At 41.9% G+C, this 26,279-nt stretch overlaps 1 protein-coding gene across 5 annotated transcripts in view; it reads right to left on the reverse strand.

Moving 5' to 3' along the window:
• brpf3b (bromodomain and PHD finger containing, 3b) overlaps positions 1-26,279 on the reverse strand; it is a 74,744-nt gene that overhangs the window by 40,427 nt on the left and 8,038 nt on the right. For all 5 annotated transcript variants that reach the window (XM_086011352.1, XM_086011350.1, XM_086011351.1 and 2 more), the window contains exon 2: positions 22,823-24,218. In XM_086011352.1, coding sequence (XP_085867478.1) covers positions 22,823-24,207 — 1,385 coding nt within the window. In that variant the 5' untranslated portion in view covers positions 24,208-24,218. The remainder of the gene's footprint in view (positions 1-22,822; positions 24,219-26,279) is intronic.

Consider the following 26,279-nt stretch of genomic DNA (forward strand, 5'->3'; position numbering starts at 1 on the left):
GTCTCCGTGCCCACTTCTTTGGCCACGAGTCTTCCCCCCGCACGGCTGATCCTTTCTCCCGCTTTCTAAATTCTCGTTCTACCTGGACCCCTCCCTCTGGCCCTCTACCCTCTCTAGATCTTTTCATTGCTAACTGCCGACGTGACATCGGCCGTCTCCATTTCTCTGCTCCCCTCACTCACTCCAACCTAACTCCCTCTGAACTTGCAGCGCTCCATTCTCTCCGATCCAACCCTAACATTATCATTAAACCTGCTGATAAGGGTGGTGCTGTTGTTGTTTGGCGAACCAACCTCTACCGTGCGGAAGCTGAACGCCAACTCTCCAACACCTCCTCCGACCTCCGCCTGGACCATGACCCCACTAGCAAACATCAAGCCATTGTTTCCAAGTGTGTCACTGACCTTATCTCCTCTGGAGATCTTCCCTCCATGGCCGCCAACCCCGCACAGCCCGCTTCTACCTCCTTCCCAAGATCCACAAACAGGACTGCCCTGGTAGACCCATCGTTTCAGCCTGTTCTTGCCCCACGGATCTTATCTCTTCCTATCTCGACTCTATTTTTTCTCCCCTTGTCCAGTCTCTTCCCACCTACATTCGCGACACTTCGGACGCCCTCCGTCACTTTAACAGTTTCCAGTTTCCTGGCCCCAACCGTCTCCTTTTCACCATGGACGTCCAATCCCTCTACACCTCCATCCCCCACCAGGACGGCCTTCGGTCGCTCTGTTTATTCCTTGAACAGAGGCCCAACCAGTCCCCATCCACCACCACCCTCCTCCGCCTGGCTGAACTTGTTCTCACATTGAACAACTTCTCCTTTGACTCCACTCACTTCCTCCAAATTAAAGGTGTTGCTATGGGAACCCGCATAGGCCCTAGCTATGCCTGCCTGTTCATGGGACATGTGGAACATTCTTTGTTCCAGTCCTACTCCGGTCCCCTCCCTCACCTCTTTTTCTGGTACATCGATGACTGTATTGGTGCCGTTTCCTGCTCTCGCCCTGAACTGGATAAGTTCATTCACTTTACTTCCACTTTCCACCCTGCCCTCACCTTCACATGGTCCATCTCTGACTCTTCCCTTCCTTGACTTCTCCGTCTCCATTTCTGGCGATCGACTTTCAACAAACATCCACTACAAGCCCACCGACTCCCACAGCTACCTGAACTACACTTCCTCCCACCCCGCTTCCTGCAAGGACTCTATTCCATTCTCCCAGTTTCTCCGTCTCCGCCACGTCTGTTCTGACGATGCCACCTTCCATACTAGTGCTTCTGATATGTCTTCCTTTTTCCTCAACCGAGGATTCCCCTCTATTGTGGTTGACACGGCCCTTGACCGTGTCCGTTCTATTTCCCGCACTTCTGCTCTCACCCCTGCCCCTCCCTCCCAGAACCATGATAGGGTTCCCCTTGTCCTCACCTTTCACCCCACCAGCCTCCACATTCAACGGATCATCCTCCGCCATTTCCGCCACCTCCAACGTGATCCCACCACCAAACACATCTTCCCCTTCAGCATTCCGAAGGGACCGCTCCCTCCGCGACACCCTGGTCCACTCCTCAATCACCCCGGTCCACTCCTCCATCACCCCCAACAGCCCTTCTCCTTCACCTGGCACCTTCCCGTGCAAGCGCAGGAGATGCAACATATGCCCTTTTACCTCCTCCCTTCCCACTGTCCAGGGCCCCAAACACCCCTTCCAGGTGAAACAGCGATTTACTTGTACTTCTTGCAATTTAATATACTGTATTCACTGCTCACGATGCGGTCTCCTCTACATTGGGGAGACCAAACGCAGATTGGGCGACCGCTTTGCGGAACACCTCCGTTCAGTCCGTACGGGTGACCCTGAGCTTCCGGTCGCCTGTCACTTTAATTCACCGCTTCACTCCCACTCTGATCTCTCTGTCCTCGGGCTATTGCATTGTTCCAATGAAGCTCAACGTAAGCTCGAGGAACAGCACCTCATCTTTCGATTGGGCACTTTGCAATCTGCCGGACTCAACATTGAGTTCAACAATTTCAGATAATTATCCCTGCCCCCATTTTTCATGCAGTATGATTTTTGCCATTCCCATTTGCAACATTTTATCTTTCCTGCCTCTTACAAAAGTGCAGGATGTTCCTTCTAGTTCTTCCTCCCCTCCTAAACACACCCCCCAGTCTCTGCACCTGCTTAATATCTGTTACATCTCCAGCTTTTTCCAGTTCTGATGAAGGGTCCCAGACCTGAAACGTTAACTCTGTTTCTCTCTCCACGGATGCTGCCTGGCCTGCTGAGTATTTCCAGCATTTTCTGTTGTTATTTCAGATTTCCAGCATCCGCAGTATTTTGCAATTATGAACGTGGATGATCAGCCATGATCGCACTGAATGGCGGAGGAGGCTAGAGGGGCCGAATGGCCTACTCCTGCTCCCATCTTCTATTTGTTTTATAAAAAAAGTTGTTTCTCATCACTAGTCCCTTTTCCCTTTCAAATTAAATCTTTATCATTTCAAAATAGAAAAGAAAGTTCATCTCGAGATAGCTATGTCTGTTACTTTCACTTGTCTTCTGGCACATATCTTGTTCTTAGGTCCTCCGTTTCGTAAAATAAATGGCCTTGCTTTGTGCCAGGTGCATCACAAAGTTGTATAGAATGCAATGTGATGTCATATTTGGAAAAGTGCAATAAGATGATGTTAAAAGTAGTAGGTGGTCTGTACATGTAGTGCACAAAAACCCTGCATCATAGCTTCATAATTTGACAATGGATTCCTAAACCTTTAGAAGCTGTATGAAAATATGTAGGGTACAGAGCCAAGTATTCATGTAACACACTAGGATGCATTATGAAGTGCTGTGGCCCATACCCAAGAAATAAGCAATGAATTGGCACAAGAAATTTTACAACTTTATATGCAAAATAAAAAAAACTCAAACTACACGAAAGAACTTTTCTTAAGCAAGATCTATAGGTGAAATGCTAGACTAAGCACAGAGCTAAGCACTTGATTGTGATGCTTATTCTGAGCTGCAGGATAAGTCATTACATAATGACAGGTGTGTTACACCATGTAATGCACAGTGTATGTTGATCGCCCATGATTCCAGAGTGGGCAAGAAACTTTTTTTTTTGCGTCATTGTCTCTGACCTCCTGTGCTTTTTCTCTCTCTTTCTTTTACCATCATACTTTATCATTTTGCACCTACAGCACTGAATCATTTTCTCATTGGTCCTATCAGGCACTCATTTGCATGTTTCCAATGTTTGTGTGGGCTCATGTCCCTTTATTCCTGTACTCAAAATCTCTCGCTTGTCTTTTTTAAGCTGTAAGGTACAGTGGAAGATGAGAGGCAACTTGAATTGGATTAGAGATAGGGATGGTGAAAGGCTGCAAGAATGGTAATTCAGAGTGAAGGTTGGAGTGGGAGGGGGTAGTAATGCTGTAGCCAGGAGGCAGCAAGGGATTGAGGTTGCAGAGTGGGAGGGAATGGGTGGAAGAGTTGAGGCTGAGTCATGATGTGGAATGGAAGTGCTGGGTAGACCTGCTGTCTGGGGTGGTTGAGCTCAGATAATACTCATGGAGGACTGAAGGTCTGGGCATTGGATACAAGGCCAGAGGAATGGGGACAGGAAGAGAAAAAAAAGGAACTAATGCTTTTGATTACTTTGTAAGGGGGGAGGGGGAAGAGAGCAGAGAAGTAGCGTGCAGGAGAGAGTCTGAACTCAGCAGGTTGGGGTTTTGAAAAAAATGGTGGCAGGGAGCAGAGATCTGTGGGTAGGTAGGTAGCAGGTCAAGTACACTCAGCTGGTGGAGAGGAAGATGGTGAATGGGAACATAGGGCATGGGGGGTGTAAGAATTCGCAATAATTTACAGTTCTGAAGATCAATTTTTTTTGATTAAAGAATCCCTGGGCGTTGTGCTTTTAAATTTCCAGGGATAAAATTGGCTGTCACCACATGGCCGAAGACAAAGGACAATGCTTTGTTTACAAAGCAATTGAATGCTATTAGCATTTGTTTGTATATCGAGTGGATACATCTAAACTGCAGAAGAGACTTTTGTACCTTGAATGGGAAACGTTTAAGAATTGAATGGGTTTTTTAAATCACCCAGCACTGGACAATAGGGCTGTTGCATTCTCTTTTGTTTCAGCCCAGGGAGCTCCGGAAGACACATTAACCCAGCCTAACCACTTTGAGTTAGCCAATCACAGCTTCCTCTTGTGTATTGGACCCTTTGGGCGGGGAATTTTGCACACAGCAGGGGGGAGGGGGGGCTCACCAGATATATAAGATAGCTGCTGAGAAGCTCTCTCTCTCTTTACTTCCTGGGACCATAGGTGAGTCTCTCCCTCTCTCTCTCTCACTTCGCTGGACCACATGTGAGCAGAGTTTCTGACTCCTCAACAAGGCAACCTAGCAGGAGTTAAGGGGTGGTGATTTAAGGGTATTGCTAAGATTGTTTAAATAACATTGTAGCCATTGTATCCCTCGTTTTCGCCGTCTGCAACCCCGTTATAGAGTTTTATTGTAATTACTGTGTTCGTGTGGTATAGTTTATTCTTTTGATTGTAGTTTATTTAGGTAATAAAACTTGATTTTTCTCTCATCCAAACCACTTGTTCTGTTTTAATATCATTAATTATAAGTTCCTCCACTCAGAACTAAAGGAGGGGTAGCGATTCGGAACCGCTGTTTTAAAATTGGTTTTATTGGAATTGGTCTGAGTGCAGGCAAAGGCTGCAAGACCAGGAAAATTACTTTAAACCAGTTTAAAGAAGCCCCCAACCCTTACGGGGGGGGGGGGGGGGGGTGGTGGCTAATGTGGGACCAATGATGCAGTTGGGTTGTGGTGTGTAATTAGAGGGGTCTGGGCTGTGGGAGCATTAAGAATGGACATGGGCACTGGAAACACTGAGTGGCTTCTGGGGAAACCGTGAGGGTAGACTGGGCTAAAAGCATTAAAAGGTCAGGATCTAAGACTGATCCAAGGCACATGCCAGGCTCTGGCCATAAAAATGTCAACTTGGCTTAGTGGTAACACGCTCAACTCTTGAGTCAGTGTCTAGGACTTAATCAAAGCCATCACTTCAGTACAGTATTAAGGGAGTGTCACATTGCCAGAAGGGCTGACATTAAACCAAGGCCCCAGCCACCTGTTCAGGTGAAAGTAAAAGATTACATAGGGTATACGGCACAGAAACAGGCCATTCAGCCCAACCAGTCCATGCCAGCGTTTATGCTCCACTCGAGCCTCTTCCCGTCTTTCCTCATCTAACTATCAGCATAGCCCTCTATTCCCTTCTCCCTCATATGCTTATCGAACCGCCCCTTAAATGCATCTATACTATTCGCTTCAACCACACTCTGTGGTGGCAAGTTCCACATTCTCACCACTTTTTGGGTAAAGAAGTTTCTTCTGAATTCCCTATTTGATTTCTTGGTGACTATCTTATATTGATGGCCTCTAGTTTTGCTCTTCCCCAGAAGTGGAAACACACTCTCTCTATCTACTCTATCAAAACCGTTCATGATTTTATAGACCTCTACTAGGTCACCCTCAGCCTTCTCTTTTCAAGAGAAAAGAGACCCAGCCTGTTCATCCTTTCCCCGATAGGTATACCCTCGCATTTCTGGTATCATCCTTGTAAATCTTCTCTGCACCCTCTCCAATGCCTCTATATCCTTATTATAATATGGCAACCAGAATTGTACGCAGTACTCCAAGTGTGGTCAAACCAAGGTTCAATACAAGTTTAGCATAGAAACATAGAAGATAGGAGCAGGAGTAGGCCATTCGGCCCCTCAAGCCTGCTCCGCCATTCAATGAGATCATGGCTGATCATCCAAATTCAGTACCCTGTTCCTGCCTTCTCTCCATATCCCTTGATCCCTTTAGCCGTAAGAAATATATCCACCTCCTTCTTGAATATGTTTAATGAATTGGCCTCTACTGCCTTCTTTGGCAGAGAATTCCACAGGTTCACCACTCTCTGGGTGAAGAAATTCCTCCTCATCTCTGTCCTAAATGGCTTACCCCTTATCCTTAGACTGTGACCCCTGGTTCTGGACTCCCTGACCATCGGGAACATCCTTCCTGCATCTAGTCTGTCCAGTCCTGTCAGAATTTTATAAGTTTCAATGAGATCCCCTCTCATTCTTCTAAACTCCAGGGAGTATAAGCCCAATCTCTCCTCATATGTCATTCCTGCCATCCCAGGTATCAGCCTGGTGAATTTTCGCTGAACTACTTCCATGACAAGAACATCCTTCCTCAGATAAGGTGACCAAAACTGCACACAATACTCAAGATGTGGTCTCGCCAAGGCCCTGTACAACTGCAGCAAGACATCCTTGTTCCTGTACTCAAATCCTCTCGCTACAAAGGCCAACATACCATTTGCCTTCTTAACCACCTGCTGCACCTGCATGCTTACCTTCGGCGACTGGTGCACAAGGACACCCAGGTCTCGTTGCACTTCCCCTTCGCCCAATCTATTGTCATTCAGATAATAATCTGCCTTCCTGTTTTTGACAAAGTGGATAACCTCGCATTTATCCACATTATATTGCATCTGCCATACTTCTGCCCAATCACCCAACCTGTCCAAATCATACTGGAGTTTCTCGGCATCCTCCTCACAGCACACACGCCCACCCTTCACTACTTTTCAATTCTATCCCTTTAGAAATAAACCCTAGTGCTTGGTTTGCTTTTTTATGGCCTTGTTAACCTGCATCACTACTTTTAGTGATTTGTGTATTTGTACTCCCAGATCACTTTGCTCCTCTACCCCATTTAGATTCTTATTTTCCAAGCAATATGTGACCTCCCTATTTTTCTTACCAATATGTAATACATTTATCGGCGTTTAATTTCATTTGCCAATTATATGCCCACTCTGCAAGTTTATTAATGTCTTCTTGTAGTTTGTTGCAGTCCTCCTCAGTATTGACTATCACCCCCACCCCAAATTTGGTGTTGTCCGCAAATCTAGAAATTATGTTTTTGATTCCAAAGTCTAAACCATTAATATAAATTGTGAACAACAGTGGTCCCAGCACTGATCCTTGTGGAACACCACTTCCCACCTTCTGCCACTCTGAATAGCTACCCTTTACCCCTACTCTCTGTCTTAAAGCCAGCTAGCTATCCATTCTGCTACTTGTCCCCTGACTGCGCATTCCCTGACCTTATTCATTAGTCTATTATGTGGTACCTTACTGAAGGCCTTTTGAAAATCTAGATAAATTACATCTACTGCATTACCCTTGACTACTCTCCGTTACTTCTTCAAAAAATTCCCTTTTGAAATCTATGCTATTTATTATTACATTTTTGGTTTCTAGATGTTCTTCCATTTTCTCCTTCAGTAGGGATTCCATTATTTTTCCGACCACCGATGCTAAGCTGACTATAGTTCCATGGACATGTTCTATCGCTCTTCTTAAATATAGGTATTATGTTAGTTATCCGCCAGTCCTCTGGCACTACAACTTTTTCTAACGAATTACTAAATATGTGCAGTAATGCCTCTGCTATCTTTTCCCTAGATTATTTTAAAATGCGCTGATGCAATCCATCCAGACCAGGGGTTTTATCCTCTTTGAGTTTCATTAGTTTATTTAATATATCTCCTTGTTTTATTTTAAATGCAGTTATCTCATTACTAATCTCATCATCCGATGTCATCTCCACCTGTTCTATCTCCCTGGTAAATACTGAAGCAAAGTAATTATTTAATATCTCTTGCCATCACTGCCCGAGGTATTATCCTGTCCATCCCTTAGTGGCCCTATTCCCATCCCGACCTTCATTTTTTTATTTATTTTTTTATTTACGTGCCTGTAAAATATTTTACTATTTTGTTTTATATTCCTTGATGATTTAATTCCATAGTTCCTCTTTGCCTTCCCAATTGTTTTTTTGACTTCTCTCCTAATCTCTTCGTATTCTCCCTGATCATGCTCTCTCCTACTGTCCATGTACTTAATGTATGTCTCTTTCCTTACCCTCAATTTTTCCCTTATGGCTTTATTCATCCACGGTGTCTCATTAGTGTTTAGCTTGCTCTCCTTTTTTAGCGGAGTATTTTTTTCCTGGCCTCTGCTGCTCTACATCACTGCTTGCTTAGCTCGCAAGACACAAATTGAAGAAAAGAATGGGAGTTCTCCCTCAACCAATACCACCATTTGTCTCACTGCTTGTTGTTGGATAAATTATCTGCTCTATTTGCTTACATAACACTTCAAAAGTAACCCATTGGCTGTAAAGTTCCCGGTGATGTTCTGAAGATGCAAAAAACACTATATAAACACAAGTTCTTTCTTACTGACCAGACAACAGAGCATACGCACCATTTGGGAGCACAATACAAGTGCCACGCAAGGGCAGAATTGGTTGGCAGTAGGCAAGAGATGCCACATAGAACACACAGCTGAAGAGATTGTGAAAATGATTTTAGATAGGGGAGCAGACTGGAGGGGATTGCCACAATTGAACAGTGGCCACAAATTATTTTGATGGAACAAAATCTGGAAGTGCTGGAGAAAAAGATTTTGTATCTATATTTTTATTAAGCCTGCCTTCTTTCACAGTTCACTCAACCAACATGGCCATCACTGACCATCAATATCACCAATAATGATCTAACTCAACAGTTTTTCAACATTTTGGGGACCAAACCTCATCAAAAGACTATAGCTGAAAATCCACAGGATATGATCCCAGAAGTTATACCAGGATCACACACATTTGCTTGGCCAGTGGGAGGGCACCTCATTTGCATGGAGCCACTATGGCTGCAGGCTGGCCCAAAGCTGCTGGAAACCCTGGTGTCCACCAGCTATTGAGGGTGTCTGGAATCTTCATTTTGTGCACCTTTTGGTCCTCTGTGTAAGGTGGCCAATACTATAGTTCATTTCTTTAAAAAAAAGTGCCCCTCCTCAGGTTCCCCTGGCTTGGATTCCCCTGGTGGAACCACTTTTGGCCTTTGAGACAAGTCATGTGAAATACAGGAAACTTTGTGATATCCAGCACCGACGGGACCGAGCTGTTGCCGTTAGATCAAAACTGCCGGACATGTTGAAACATACGGAGATTTTCAGCTCCGTGTGAATCAACAAACCCTGTTGCTTAGCAACAGCTTCAAAACAGTCGGCTGCAGCTTAAAAGCGTCTCTAGCTGAAGTTGTTGCTTAGCTACAGACCTTGCAGAGCCTGACTGGGGGAAAAAAAAGCAACGAGAAGTAAAAATACTTATAGGAAACGGCTCCTGAATTTTGCCGGTAGATAGAGCTTTCCGGACTTTTAACCTCCGGATAAACCAAAGTTTCCTGTAGTATACCGGCCTGTCTTGCGCCTGGTCCTTTATGGGCCAGTGAAGCAGAAACTCCCAATATAAGGAGTTTCCACCCACTCTGACATGGCTGATCTTCTAAGGGGGAACAGGATTTCCACAATGAAGTTAAGACCTTGTTATCAAAATCCCAACCATTTTTTGATTTGTTCTGCTCCACCCAGAGTTATTTTCAAGCAAATTCTTAACCAGCATTTTTCTCATCCTCTGTTGCTATTTTTTTTTTATACTTGTCAACTGTAGTTGCAATTACAGTAGAATTGAAAATAGCATTAGATGATGAGAAAACTGTTGCAGAAGGAGGACTCAAGTGGCATAGGTGGGGTCAGGGTAGGCTGGACTGAAAAGGGTTCCAAGAATGGAAGAAACGCATCATCGCAGATCGTGATGGCCCAACTAGCAAATATTTGGTACCATTCAGGGTAGACTGCTGCAGGGAGCATGGTTAGGCAGTCAGAACTTTAGCAAAAGCAGTGGGTGAAACCAAAATAAAGAGGGGAGGGGGCTTTCTGTAATGACATGGACTGCAGCTAGTCAGGAGGAACCAAAGTATTTGCAGAAAATAAGTTAGTAAAGGCCAATCTAATAATTTAGCCAAAAAGACCAAATTCAGCCTCAGTCCCCCAACACAGGAGTAGGGCTCTCAAGAATTTTTTTCCAGAGATTTACAACACTCTGCAGGCAATTACACAAGAATAGGCATTTTTTTAATTGTGTTTCTTATATTACAAATGTTTGAGTCCAATATGCAAAGCAAACAGCAGCAATCCATGCAAATTTTGAATAAAGTTTATTTATAACAGCATAGGTAGTTTCTCCCTAAAGAACATCAATTAGTCCAGGAGGACGAATGTTGAACTCACTTTGTAGAATGGCGATGGGGAGAAGAGAGAAAGAGAGGTTTCATCCTACAGGAGGCCAGGTTATCATATCTGGCTCACAGAGCTTCCTTCTATGATAGACAAAGCAGACAGTTGCCTGCCTAAAAAGCTGGAGGCGGAGTAGCAACAGCTCCTTCATGGGGGTGGGAGAGGAACTACTGCAAACAATGTTTCAAACAAACCAATAATAAGGGGACAAATTGTTCAAGCCTTACAGCCTTGCTACTAGAAGTGTAATGTAATACCACTAAAAAAAAGTACATCTCAAAACAATAACATACTGTACTATAGAAACAGGGCTGAATGACATCAGCCTTACATCTCCTTCCCTGCTGAAGAATTAGTGTCCTCAGGTCTATCCGATGTCCCACTAAGTTTTGATGCTGCAGGAGCACAGATTTGCTCACTGCCTGCATGCATACACGCACAGGCACACAAAAATACAGTCCATCTTCCAAGTGGGGTAGTTGTTGATAAAACCGATTTCTGGTCTACCAAAACAATGGAATAGATCACTCCAGCTCTACTGCACTGCACTGAGTACTGTCCAGACCACGTGAATGGAATATCGACCGAGTGGACCTCCACAGTCCCAACTCGGATTCTGAATCGTTCTCTCTTGGGGCAGTCTGATGTCCACCGTGTCAGATCGGCCTTGTATGATGCTGGACCTGCTTTTTGCTTGCCCTGGATCCATGGGCATCCCCAGAATGCAGCTGCCAGGAGCCCCGTCTCACTGCCCTGTCTTTCAGCCGATACCCCCACGTTGATCTCTGGTCTCAGCTAGTCCTTGCTGTCTTATGACTGTTCATGGCTCTGGATTGACCTGTTTAGGAAGAAAAGCAGAGGGACACAGCAGGTTTCTAAGCAGCACACTATCTCTCCACCTGGACCTCTTTCAGACCTAATTACAAATACAAGATCATCAAGATTGGACCATGAGTACTATGTCTGGAACTGGCTCCCACATATCTCTCAAAATATTCTTACACCTCACCCTTGCATTCCTACCCAGGGCTATACTGCCTGTTCACAAGAGGTTTTGTCTAGTCTTCCAGTCAAATTGCAGCTTCGAAATCTGATGGTTGTGCTGCCTGCTTCATTGCAATGCTCTAGGTGCACCTCAGGTGTTCTTAATGTCATTTAACGTCTTGTCAGTTGATGCTGGTTGGTGTAATCCCATTTCCAGATCAATCAGCAGACAGGCTTGGACATATTGTGCAGGGAGCTTTTGCAAGTTTCACCATTTGCAAGTTGGGCCCCAGTCCTCGATACCTCTCTGGCTACCCCTGGACAGTGAACTCTCCTCTGCAGGAGTTTCAGCGTTCAGTCAGCCCCAAAGTGGCCTGTCTGGCTGTCAGTTGCTTAAAGGGCTCCAATCTCTACCGGATAGCAACAGTTGGTATTTGGGGCTAGAATGCTTCTGCTCCCAAACCAGTTATTGGTGGTGTTCTAACCAATCCCATTGTATCATTAGCTTCTTGACATCAAGTAACTCAACTGTGCTTCTGTGGGCTGGCATTACTTCTACGTCAGCAGATGACCCTCTCCAACACAAGTTCCTCACATCCACTCAGTCTGAGTCACCAGCCGGAATGCTGCATTTTTGCCCAGTCTGTTTCTGTGTCCGTCTGAATACCTCTAAAGGCAGCCTTTATTACATCTCTTTGTTCAGTCTTCACTATAATTTCCACACTGCAACAAAAGCTGTTAAATATGCACCACCTTGCTATGACAAAAAAGCTGTCAGGTGTCCAGGACCCATTGCCTGGGGCCACTTTAAAACTGCACTGCCATTCATGGGAAGGGGACAGGAGAAGAGAGATGAACTATTTTGGTAGTGCCACCCAGCTCTGCATTGCCATACAAACATTGTTTCAAAGGAACCAACACAGCACAGTGTGTTCAAGCTTTACAGCCCTATTTACTGTAACATTAAATAATTCTCTAAACATTCCAAAGAAAAGTGCTGAACAATCCAAGCGATACAGCAGCTTTCACAAAAAAAGTGATTTCTTGCTCATTTTCCTGCTGCTTATTTATTCTTCCTAGAGTTTTTCTACTGTCTTTTGTTGGTGCATTTTTTCATCTTAAAAAATCCCAACACTATTTAAAGTAAAAAGAGGGAATTCTCCCAGTGCCCTAGCCAACACTTGTCCCTCAACCAACACTTCTTGTTGGGGGAACCTTGCTGTGCACAAATTGGCTGCCACATTCACCTAAATAGTGACTACACTGCAAAAGTAATTTATTGATTGTGAAGTGCTCTGGGATGTGCCAAGGGTGGGAAGAGAACTGTATAAATGCAAATTTGTTCTTAAGTTTCTAATTTGTTGCAGTTTTGTGAATCTGAAATTTCAGCAAATCAGCTCAGAAATTTGTATAGGTAAGGCGTGACGCCCCAAGTATGACTGCCTCACAGTGAGTGACAAGATATACATATAATAACATCACAGGTTTAAGCTCGCTGGACACTTTTCAGCATCAGTGTTCCGATTGCTGCTGTTTTACTTTGAGCCAAAGAAGAGATTGTGAATATGCAAATTAGAAGTGAGGAAGTGGCTGAAAAGAGAGAAGGTAAATTAATTGAATCAATCAAAATGCTTTCTGGAAAATAACTGCCTGCCTTTTTTTTCTCCACTCAGTAACTGAAATTTCTAATGTCCAAAATAAGGATTTAAAGAAAAGAAAATCATCCAATATTGCATATTTCTTAATAATGGTTAAATTTACCCATTGAATTGTCTGGGTGTTTTTAATACTGTACCTTCATTAATGCATCCACTTTAAGATATCAGCCGGTCTCAAAAGGTTTGGACTGATTGAAGGAAGATACAGGCCACACTTGTTCACTCTGAGGATGTGCAGTTTTCAAAATTCCCCAATATACCTCAGTAGGTTTTTCCACAGTTTAAGTAGAATTCAACTTGCTGTGAGGAATTATTTTCCAAAAAAGACTTCAAACTAATCTGGAGATTGAATTCTCAAATCTTTATTCTAGGCACATTTCACATTTAAAATATTAACAGCTGCTCCTTTTCTCATTATTTGCTGGTCAACTTTTACCTCAGACCATTAGATAACATCTGTGCTCCCAAGCAACTGTGCTTTCTTCAATTGCTATTTAAAAACAGATAGGTTTAGAATGTATTCTTTTTCTCAATAGAAAATTTGAAGGAGATTTCAGTTTGTCCCCCCCAAACACACAGGTGATTTAAGCGTAGTAAGAAGGTGAATTTAAATTATTGGGTTTCACCTGATTTTTCCACTGCCAATGTATGCCACAGCAAGCCCTGCCCCCTCTTTATTTTGGTTCCAAATTATTTTCCTCTGAGAAAAAAAGCAAATCTTTTGAGACTATTTTTTTTTTGCATTAAAACTTGGAAAATTAGGTTTTTGATGTTTTAGGAGGGCATTTTATTGAAGGCTGTATAAGCCGATTAACACTCTAGGGCAGAAACGGCAGGAGCCAGCAGATAGCAGGGAAGGTGCTGGAAGGGTAGGGCTGCTCGATGGTCTAAACAGGGCCACAAACAGGTCAGGGAGGAAGCTGGCAGGTGGAAATATGGTGAGGACCATCCGCCACACTTTTCTATATCTCCCTCTCTCTCAAGGCTCTCATATATTGTCCTCCTTATAAAAGTAGACCCCAAAAACCCCACCCCCGCCATTACTACCACACTCTGAACCCCAATCTCCAATTCTCCTGGATTCTCACCCACCAGGACTTCTCCCTGCTCCCAGATCTCACAACACAACTCAAATCACAAATAGTCAAATGTCTTCCCAAACCCAAGGACCATCCCTAATGATCCTACGATTCTCCCTCTTCAATGTTCCCAGATCCAAGCAAACTCTTTCCTAGTACAGGCTGTAATAGCAGAACCCAGAATTTCCCCAGTCCTTCCAGAACCCCTCTCCACAATGCTCCTAGTCCCCAGGGTTACCCCGAATTCTAGTAACTTAGAGTTCCTGATAACAATACTTGGCACAACAATTCACTGTGAGCAATGACACAGACTTCAACAAGTGCATGTAATTTTCTTCTCCAGGGTATGACAACAGTATCCTAATTTTCTGTGGCGGTCGAATGAATAAGGAAGGATTTGCACACATTATTTTTCCAATCATGAATTATTACTCCGCTTACAAACAGATCACTTTAAGAATTAAAGTCAGTTTGACCTCCAAATCAAACAGGGCTGGAGTCAAACAATAAAAATGCACAATCTTTCTGATTTCCTGAAAATGGAGTATAAATGACAGTAGTGATTTGACACTAGATTATGTTGGTAGCAGTATTTCTGCCTGTAATACAGTACCGCACGAAAATATGAAGAATTAAGAATCCAGTGTAGAATTCTTAATAAGTAAACTTACTTCAACAAATAATCCTGGAAATGAAGCTCCAAGATCTAGGTTTTAAAAGCTAGCTTGCATTCACAGTTAAATGAAGAATTCTTCTCTTTAGAAGCTTAGTGAGCAATGTATATCAAAACTCTACTCCAGAAGCTGCAGACAACTGGTTATTTACATTATAGGAAACAAATTACTGTTGATAATTCAGCAATTGCTCTGGGGTTTGCAAATATTCACAATGTAAATAACACTTATGTTCTGGCTTGAGGCAGGAATAAAACTGTGGCTCAATACCTTGACCCAAATGAAACTGAAAGCAATTTTAGGCAAGACATGCCAGATGAGTCCCAAGAACTACCTGGTCAGAATGCCAAGTCAAATACCTCTGATCTGTAGTAAGAGCTTACTGTGCACCAGCTCTACATGCAGAACTAATTCCAATAGTGCAGTTGTCCAACAACATAGTCCCGATTCTCCAATCCACACTCACTTTCAGGGCACATGGTTACCCCTTAATTTTACACATTACAACAGGTTCGCACATGTCATTAAGTTGTGAAGAACTGAGATAAGGTCCCAAATAGGAACACAAGGGCTTAATTGGGCACAATTTCCAAATAAACTGCATAAAACAGGACACTAGCACATGATCTCAATGATCCAAACACAAAATGATTATGAAGTCCTTTACTGCTGGACCTTGGAGGATTTATATATTTGTTGCTGTTCAATGCCAGTTCCTAACACAGGTGGCATGAGCCCTGAATACCAACTGGCACTAGTGCATCCTTGCCCGTCATGATGCAGGTAATGTGCTGCTGTGTTTAGTACATCTGAGACAAAGTGATGAGTTGTGATATTATATTTTTGGAACCACCATTTTATGCAATGACTGCACTGTTCTATTTTGCAGTTTTCTTTTAAAGCCATTGGCAAATATTAGTGCAGACATGATGATCCAAGTTGCAGAGGCATTTTATTTATTTTGATTTTGTTTCATTTGCTCTCTATATGGATTAGAAACATATAATTGGTCAATGGTTTTACCATTTAATCTAAAAAGCACAGCTTTTGTTTTTTCTTGGGCTGAGCATGTAGTCATAGGATTCATTTTATTTTGTTTCTCACATCCTTGCCCTAATAAGGATACCCTTCGATGTTATTATTTTCCTGAATATTCATTGAATGCCCTGAATGCCAGGAAAATACAAAACTCAATAGTAGGATTTGAAGATAGATCCATCGACACGGATTCCTTGCAATTCTAACCTATTCTTGTTGAAAAGCAGTGAAAACTTTATCCCAATTTAAGGCAAGGGGGCTAACAGAAAATTCATGACCATTTGCTGGCAATGGTACAGATCCTGGATTGTTATACAGTGCAGGAAGGAGCAAGGCACCCCATGCTGCCCTTGCATGGGCACTCATACCCAAAAAAATTCATGCAAGGTTTATACAACAACTTATATTTATACAGCACCCCTCACACAGAAGAATGTCTTAGGCGCTTTACATGGGAGAGAGGAGGAGGCGGAGAGCAAGAATCAAAGGAATGGTTAAACAGATAGGTTTTAAGGAGGGTCTTGGAAGACAAAAGTAGCAAAGCTTTAGTCCTATGGTAGGAGGATAACTAATGAAGAAGAATATTGAAAGTTTATCTATGTACTTGCACTCATGAATTATTGCTCCTTGACTGACTAAGCGATGTCTGGATTGTGAAACAGACAATAAATGCTACAATACCAGGAAAGTCACATTTGATTAAAAAATCAAATGACACCAATGAAGGGGGGTTTTCTCAAGGTCCATTCACTCATCAAAAGAAACTGTACACTTCCTTCAATTCCAAGAACAGCGACATTTAGGACAGTTTTTTCCAGGCTTGTTCAAATAATGAAGCATATCTTCACTTCACAGCACCGGCACACACATGGCATAAGGCAGGATGTGGTTTGTACACAGTACCTCACTCATTCACTGCTTTTGTCAAATGCAATTATCACCCAAGCAGCAAGGCAAATCGCTAGCAAAACTTAAAGGATAATTCTACTATGGATGAAAAATTCAAACCCCCCCCGCCCCCCCCCAAATCCCCAGAACTTTTGCAGTTCACACAACTGGGACTAGAATTTAAAACTGCACTTTTCCTTTGGTGGTTTTGAATTGTGAGTAATAAAGCACATATAAAATTGTGTAATAATTATGTATGTAAGTGGTGACTTATGTAAAGGGACTACTTTAAAGGGTCCCTTTGTATGGGTTACCTGTATCACTATTGGAACAGCCTTTTGACATCACAGGTTGTGCTACAAACAAAGTGTACATGTGGTATGCAATGCAGTATTGCTATGTTAATAAGTCTGCATTCAGGAAGAATATACTGGCCTTGGAGGGGGTACAGCGCAGATTCACCAGAATTATACCACAAGACTAAAGCTTTGCTACTTCCCTCTTTCAAGGAATTTGAGGTAGCCTTTTGACTTGGGCTAGAAATGAGCTGGTAGAAGACAGAGAGTGGAGATAAAGGAGAGATACTCTGATGGGATGTGACAAGTGTGTTCCCCAGGGAACAATTCTGGGGCCTTCGCTTTTCACCATATTTAGGATGAAAGGAGAGAGAGAATTGTATATCCAAGTTTGCAGATGACACCAAGTTAGGATGGTCACTTTGTGGTGCAGATGGGAGCAAGAATTTGCAAAGGCACATTAAGTGAATGGGCAAAATTATGGCAAATGGAGTACAACGTGGGCAAATGTGAGGTCATCCACTTTGGACCCAAGAAAGATAAATCAGAGTATTTTCTAAATGGTGAGAAACTGGGAACTGTAGAGGAGCAGAGATTTTTGGGGTTTCAAGTATATAAATCATTAAAAGCTAGCAGATAGGTACAATAATCAATCAAAAGGCTAGTGGAACGTTGGCCTTTATCTCAGGGGGCTGGAATACAATGGAGAGGAAGTTATGCTGCAGTTGTATAGAGACTTGGTTAGACCCCATCTAGAGCACTGCACTACGTTTTGGGCACCGCACCTCAGCAAGGATATACTGGCCTTGGAGGAGGTACGGCGCAAATTTACCAGAATAATAGAGGCTTAGAAGGTTAAAGAGGAGAGGTTGCATACTTGTATTCCCTCAAGTATAGAAGATTGGGGAGTGATCTGATCATGGTGTTTAAAATGTTAAAAGGATTTGATAGGGTAGATACTGATAAATTATTTCGTCTGGTGGGGGAATCAAGAACAAGGGGACATCATTTTAATCTTGGAGCTAGACCATTCAAGAGTGACATCAGGAAGCACTTTTTCTACACAAAGGGTAATAGAAATCTGGAATGCTCTCCCCAAAAGGCTGTGGATGCCAGAACATTTGGGACTTGAGACTGAGATAGATAAATTTTTGTTATGTAAGGAAAATCAAGGGATATGTAGCAAAGGCAGAAAAATGGAGGTGCAGATCAGCCGTGATCTAATTGAATGGTAGAGCAGGCTCGAGGGGCTGAATGGCCTACTCTTGTTCCTAATATTTCTATATATATCCTTGCTTGGTTGAAAGAGAATGGTTACACTTTTCTGGTCTGCCTTAGATATTCTCTCATACTGCTCACTCCAATAAGAGATCCCTGTAAGTGACATTTAGAAATGTGCCTGTACTGCCTGATATCTAATCATACATTAGTGTAACAGATTGGAAGCTATCCCTTGGTCACTGACATCATTGCAACGGACAGCCACAACACAACTAAAAACCAATACAGCTCACCAGAGTTGGCTTCTGGGCCATCTGTAAGCCTCTATTTAAGGCTTATTCCCCATCACTATACTTCTGTATCATATACCTGAACTATGCTTTTTGTACACTATGCCAACAGTGCATAAATGCAAACCAGTATTGCTGCAATAATAAAAACCAAGTATAGGCCGAGATGATAAGTACCTCACAGGACACAATGTCGTGGTTCATGCATTGCTGGGAAGATGATAGTTAAGTTTAATAGTGGAGATATAGGTATAGATCAATATATGTTTGCTCAATTACTTTTGAGGATCGGGTATATTCATGCAGAACTTTGTGCCAGAGGATACAGTCTGCACTAGTGTATAATATACATGGTTTGTGGAAGAAGCAGACTAGTCTGATTTTAGAAAGTTTTTTTTTTAATGATTTTGTTCCTATAAAAAGATAATTCAATATCCCATTCGCACCCCAAGTTAATGTCTCAAGCTGATGTCTGCTATATTCAATCATCACAAGCATTTTTAAGATCTTAAAATTGCTACTGCAAAAAATGTGTTATTTCTCAAATTGTTTTTTTTTACTTTATAATACATTTATGAAGCCTACCTACAGTGCAGGTTGACAACACTCATTTAAATCAAGAAAAAATATGAAAGAGGTATCCACCTTAGTCCCATTCCTTTGCTCATTTAACATTTTATTTTTCTAAATATTTATCCACTTCCCTTTTAAAGTCATTATGGATTCTGCTTCCACCACTGTTTCAGGTAAGACCTTCCTCATCTTAAAACCCTCTGCATAAAAGAAAATTCTTAATCTCGCAGAGTTTTTTTGGTAACCATCTTAGTTTTTTTTAGTAGAGGGCATAAATTATCAAAACTTCATAATTCTGAGCAACTCTAAATCTCCTTTTAACCTTCTCTGAAATAAAAAGAGCCACCATTTCCTCGTGTAACTAAAGCCTTTTGTCTCTGGTAGCAGCTACATGAATCTTTTCTGCACCCTCAGCATGCATGTAGGGGGCCCAAAACCAGACAGAATACTCTATATGCAGCCTAATCAATGATTTGTATAGGTTTAGCATTATCTCTCAGCTTTTGTACTCTATGCCTCTATTTATAAAACCGAAGATCCTAGGTGCTTTTTAAAAAAAATCAACTTACCCGCCCACTTTTAAAGATTTGATTAACTGAAGCCCCGAGTCTCTCTGCTCCTCTACCATTTAGTGTACTTATGTCCTCCTTATTCTCTCTTGCAAAATGTATCACCTCATATTTCCCCATATATCTTTTTAATTTAATCAGGCTAGTCGCATGCCCTCTTTCATGGGCTGCCAATGAAAGCATGACGTACCATGATTGGGGTGCTACCCAGGAAACATCCAATATTAGTCAGTGAGGCATTCATATACCTTTGCGGTGTCATCATATCTGCTGACCCAGATTCCTTTGGGAAAACAAATCCTCACCTACACTAATTATCTGCCAACTCAAGGCATGTTCACATTGGTCTGTAGATGTGGGTGAGCGAGTAGAGGCAGGTGGGCACAGAGCGTCTCTCGTGCAGTCTCACCTGCCAGCATCCCTTGTAGGCCCTCCTTTTCTTTCAAATGTCAGATAGAGGTACAGTATTCCTATTAAAAACCTATTGATATTAGTAATGGCCCTGGGGACAAAAAATAATGTACAACTGGTGTAACGGCTCAAGCCAGCAAGAAAGGGAAAACTGGTTAAGAAATAGCTGAAATACACTTCAGTTAATATTACTGTGCCCTTTCTACGAACGTCAGTGCACGTGCCACTTAGCAACCCTGGACATCCATGTCACATGTACGAGATTAAAATTTGACATTGTACATGCCAGAAAAGCAAATGGCATGCAGGACTGATAAACTTCCAAATACTTAAATGAAATGCCTGTCTATTTAAGGCAGGGTCTTCCACCTTCACTGGTCATGCCGACCAAAAACTGTGTGGGGCACAAAATGTGCAGATTAATGGCAGGGCAGCACTTCCACCCATTTTCATGCTCCTCAACTCTTCAATTACTAAAGATAGTCAGGACCTATAAATTATGGGGAGAATGAAGAATGCAGGGGAAACAAGAAACAAAAAGACAAAATAGCTTTGAAGAAAGAGTCTAACCACCAACATACGCAACAAAAGGAAATCAAAATGTATGCACAGTATCACCAGTAGCAGTACAAGATTTGTGAACGCCCATTCATGTTGTATAAACTCCACCAACTCTTATTATTGTTACAGCCTCAATTCACACAGCTACATCTCAGAGTTGACAAGTCTCTCAGCTGGGCGCAGGTTTTCAGCACACATAGGAATGACAACTGAAACACTTAAGATAAGGAAAATCTAATAATGGACAGGGGAGAAATATTGCCACTAGCATTAGTGGATTAATACCAATATGCTATATGGGAATGGGGAAAATAAAAACAGCAGCAAACACTTCAAAATTTTGGAATGCATGTCTTGTGATATTCTTAAATTACTCCCATCATATACTTCGTAGCATTATATAGCTTAAAATACACTCAAGACAAAGTACAAGTTTGGAAGGATAAGGTTCAATAGTTATACTCCTGGGTGTTCTTCACAGTTCAAGAAGACATGTTATAAAAAATGTACATGCCCACTATCGAACTTTAAGGAATCTGACTGATATCACGGGTGGTTGAGGTAGTCCTGTTAATTTGCTGCAAATATTTTGGCTCCCAACATTTTTAAAAAGACATCAGCTGGTATGGTTCTAGGTATATGGCTCGGTGTCAAATTTTGTGTTATAACGTTCCTGTGAAGCACCTTGGGATGTTTTACTATGTTAAAGGTGCTATATAAATACAAGTTGTGGTAGGTAGGGAACAGTGAAGCCATGTTGCATCAGGTATCTGGAAACTGAGCCTTCTGGAGACAGATAACTTCTTTGCTTGTCTGAGAATATGACCCCAATGCAGCTCAGATTCAATTTGAGTGATTAGAAAATTTATTATAAGTTCAGCTTTCTGGAGATTAACTGGACAGTCTACCGAAAGAGTGAGTTGGTCTGATGCTTTTATCAACTAATGTCATCCTAAGTAAGCCACTATACTACCTTAGGTACAGGACATTAAGTTTTTGTTGTCAGCTGCAAAATTAACTGATATCAGAGAACATGCCTGATGGCACAGACAATGTAGTTGACACTGATGGTGTAACATCTACCTAAACTGTTAGCATTGTACATACTGAAAATGACTGCAGTCCATCAGGCAGTCCCTAATGAGCTACAGTGAATTCTAACTTGCTACACTTTTATCCTGTTGCTTTTGGGATGATTGTTCAGTGAAATACATCCTTCAACAGAAAACCCTGGATTCAATGTTCAGCAAAAGAGGTGCTCTTCAAAGCAGGTGTTCAAGACAGACCCTTGAAAGAATTACTATTCACAGATGGAAACTTCATTAAAGTAGGATACTGATACCAGAGCATTGCACCAGCCCCTGTATCAGAATTCCTTTTTTATGGCATCAACTTGGTCGGTTCTGAAGAGACTACAGGAAAAATAATTCTGCCCTGATGGTGTGTCCACAAACATCTGGAATCCTGTTGCTTTTGAGGAGAGGTTTTTGAGGAGAGATTATTCAAACCACATTTCAGACACTTGTGGAAGCTGTAGTCTTAGAACCATAGAAGTCTACAGTGCAGAATGGGGCCTTTTTTTTTTTTTTTTAAATGGTCAGATTTTCCTCTCCTCCACCCCACCACATACCATTCTGTAACGGCTTGTGTCACTATCACTTTGAGCCAGCAGGTATGCAAAGCTGCAGTCCAGACTGACTTACCGTTCAGTTTATCCTATCCTTCTGTGCGGAGGGATCTTACCTTCACTCTCCATCTCCATTGTTGACCCAAATAAGATCAGGAACTTACCGTTCAGGGACTTCTATATTCTTCCATTACCATGGTATACCAATGCAAAGTGTCAAACACATCTGTTTTTTTTTTACATATAAACTGTTTTTCTTTAGATTTGATAACTTTGAGCAACAATAGAAAACCGACTGCGTAAGATCTGAAATTATTTTAAAGTGAGCTTTGAAAGATATTTTCAACAACTGAGACTTGTAAAAGGGACACAGGAAAACCAGTACAATGCAAGGTTGAAAGAAAATTAACTGATGGGTTAAAAATAATGGTATTTTAGAGGACTGCCTGTCACATAGGAGCGCTCATGAAGAAGCATGAAGCATTTTCGCCAATCTATTGTTTATTGCACATACCCAACAAAAACTTTCTATAAAGAACTCTAGAGGAGAACATGTCCTGGACCACTATAGATCCACAAAATACACTGCAGCTCTAGAACTGAAAGAATGGAAGTTGTTCCTAAACATCTTTAAAAATAGTTAAATTCAGCAGCATTTCTCTGATACTACATGGTATATTAGCTTGTGCAAAATAACATCTCTTAGACATCTCTTTAAAAAAAAAACTCACCTGTGAGTAGGTATCTGTGGCACAGTCACCACTGGTACTGCTGCACGTCGCTCTTCAAGCAAGTTTCTCATTTTTTTAGCTTTCTGTTTAGATTTGACTTTGGTCTTTTTAGGTGACACTTTCTTTGGACTCTCGCCATCTTCAACATCTTTCTCTTGGTCCTCTTCATCTTCCTCGGCCTCATTATCACCCAACGCGAGAATCTTTTTCACTGACCCTGGTGGGGAGTGGATATCACAATACGCAGTTTTTCGGACACTGAAAGTTGTCCCATTGGCACTAGTTTCTCGGACCGGTTCCATCTTCATGTACAAACCGGTCCGCTGAGCACAGGTCACGTGGAATGCTGTATAGCAATTAGCTTTGTGACACTGAATAGATGCTCCAGCACCTTTCTGTTTGCAAATATAGCATACTAACTTCCACCTAGCAGAAGGAATGTTCTCTATGCTGTCTATTGGCTCCAGGAACACAGTATTAGCAAAGCAGACCTCTGGTATCCATAGAGCACAAACTACATGGGCCCATCGGCCATCATCTGTCTGTTTAAAAGCACCACCATTATTTGGACACAAAGCGCAATCAACGGGTCTGGAAGGAGACTGCAGGCAGCAGCGGCAAAGCCATTGTCCCTCTGGAATATATGGCACTCCATAGCACTCCTGATGTACAGCAAGATTGCAGATATCACAAAATAAGATCACATTGCTATTCTGACACTCACCATCCATACAAATACAACAAACTGCATCTTCATCAATTAGAGACTGGGGGTCACCTTTATTCCGGCTTTCAAAGTAAGATTCCTTTTCCAGTTTGTCCATGAGGCACTCAAACGTCTCTTGGGAGACTATGCCAAGCACGTCACTCTTACGCTTTTCATTGATCATTTCGAGCCATGCATAATCCTCCTCATCCATATCGTACTCAACTTCACCATCCAGTTCTTCCACTGATTTTTCAATATATCTGTAATATGCTGATGATAGGGGTGGGGCATCAGGAGGGTTATAGTCAATAATTCTAAAAGAAGGTTGAGGTAATTCAGCAGATGCCCCAGCTGCATGCTTAGAGGCAGACTCTTTCCTTTTGTCTTTGCAAATTGTTTTTTTGGACTTTGAAGGAAAGAGAGGTTGTTCACTGTTTTCTTTGTTACTATTACATTCTGTAATTTCTTGGGCAGTCAAGTCATCTTCAGTGATAATCTTTAAAGTATCAAATATGCTAATTCTGTGCAGTCTGCCATCAATGTCTACCTCAACCATCCGTTGTGCTTGAGCATACGTCAATGTTTCTCTGCTTGGTGAGCATTTAAGTCCATAGGGAGATGGGGAACGACGACCTCCACAGCTATTTCTCATCTTCCTTCGCGGTTTTCGCATCATCTGCTGGCAATCTGTGAAGCAGTAACAACTGTATCAGAACAGAAATTTTCATTAGAGATATCTCCTTTACATTAGCTTTTAAAAAGGAAAATACATGATATGTTTAATGTTGTGTGCTGCACTTCAGACCTGCAAGCTCTGGTGTAAAATGCAAAACAGTCCCCAAACACAAACTAAGTTTGAAAGGACAAAAGTCTACAATTATACTGCTGGGTATTTTTTCCAAGTTTACGTGGACATAGTATATTTCACCTCCACCATCCTGCTTTATTGAAATGATGAACTTAATTTGACAAAAAAAAAATTCCTTTCAACAAAACCAGAAATATTTGAAGGACAACTAAAATTATGAGCAGTGTGGGAGACTCAGTACCTCAGATAATTTTCTATGTCCTTCCTTTTGAATACTGCATTATGTCAAGTTGCCTAACTTGAACAATGAATGCAGACACCTCAGCCTTTTAAAACTAAGCCATTATATTGTTGTTAGGTCAAGTAGAGGACAGAAAATTCCTCCTCAAACACCTTAAAATGATTTTCCTCTTCACTTTAGTGACTTTACAGATAATTTATGACATATTAAGAAGAATGCCACAACCGTCCAGGCTGCAAACTCCTGCACAACCACCATCAATGCACTCCACGGACCTACTAAAAAGAATCTGTGATCATACATCGCAGTTCACAAAGTTTTATCCTTTGGGATGATTATTTGCAAAACTGGAAGTATCTCCATCTTGGCTGATTTCCAGACAGTCAGATCGGAAAACAAAAGGGACTTCCAATTTCAAGAATGGTATATAGAAACAGTTTAGCATTATCTCACGATCCTAGTATCGCACCCAGGATTTCCAAAATGTGGTATGGCTCTGGAGTAAGAAAAAGGCACTCGCTCTTCAATTTCACCGTCGCCCCATAATCTCAAATAAATACAGGCCTAGGTGGCCCACCTCTTCTTTACACTCCCAACACACATTACTGTTAAAACCTAACCTATTCAATGTACAGTACTTGGAATAATATAGTTAACTTAAATTATATGTTAGGAGCCAAGTGTCCATCATGATATAGTGGCTTACAATCAAATGTATTGATTACTTTATCCTTCCCCAAAAAAGGTGTGCCTCTGAAATCAGGGGAAGCCTTGTAAAGAGTGTAGCCTTTTTTGCCATTTATCTTCTTTTCTATGTCTGATAACTCTCACACTCCCCCTGAAATTGGGTATTGGGAATGCTGGGGAGGAGGCAGTGGCAGTAGGGGGGCTTTACCATCCTGACTCCTTGCCTGGAGCTTTTTCATACTTTGCACAAAAACTTCGCCTGGCCTACAAGGAAGTCCCGAGGGGAAGTTTCCATTTTTTTTTTATATATAAAAGGCTGCAGCACAGACCTTGGGCAGAGTTTGGTGAATCTGATGCTTTGGGACTATGCTGGGGTGGCTTTTAGTTTATTGCCAATTCTAGAAGTTTTCTAATTATTTTCTATTTACTGCCAAAAAGAGACAATCCCCTCAAAAAAAATTCAAGTTTACTTTATAGATCTATTGCAAAGTCTTTATTAGCCAAGCATACTCTGGACTACAGTCAATGGTAACCACGAATGAAGTTTAGATGTCTGGATAATTTAACCACACTACCTTAAGCAATGCCTTGTTTGCACTTCAGTATGGTCCACTCAATCACTTATCTGAACATCTTTTTTATGAACAATAACTCAGCCCAAAGTGTTTGGTAGGAATCCATTTCTGTTACCAGTCTGCACTGGTTTTTAAAAAGCTCCTTTTTAGGATAGAACTGTTTTTCACTGTATTGCATATGGCACAAACTAAAGGCAGATTCAGGCCCCATGAGAACACCACTCAAATAGAGGCCTCTATGCGCCATTGCCCCTTGTGATCATTCTTCCTCCCATGGTTTCAAATCCACGCTTATTGGAGATCGGAGACCCATAACTGACGAAGAGATGGGAAGGAATCAGGTTCTCCATCTTGGCTAATTTCTAAAGTTAATGACAACACCAAATTGGGAGGGATAGTCAACACCGATGAGGACTGCAACAAATTACAAGACGACA

This window comes from Somniosus microcephalus, chromosome 18 (assembly GCF_052327205.1).
Source record: "Somniosus microcephalus isolate GS21.2 chromosome 18, FLI_Smic_1.0, whole genome shotgun sequence".
Classification (NCBI taxonomy): Eukaryota; Metazoa; Chordata; class Chondrichthyes; order Squaliformes; family Somniosidae; genus Somniosus; species Somniosus microcephalus.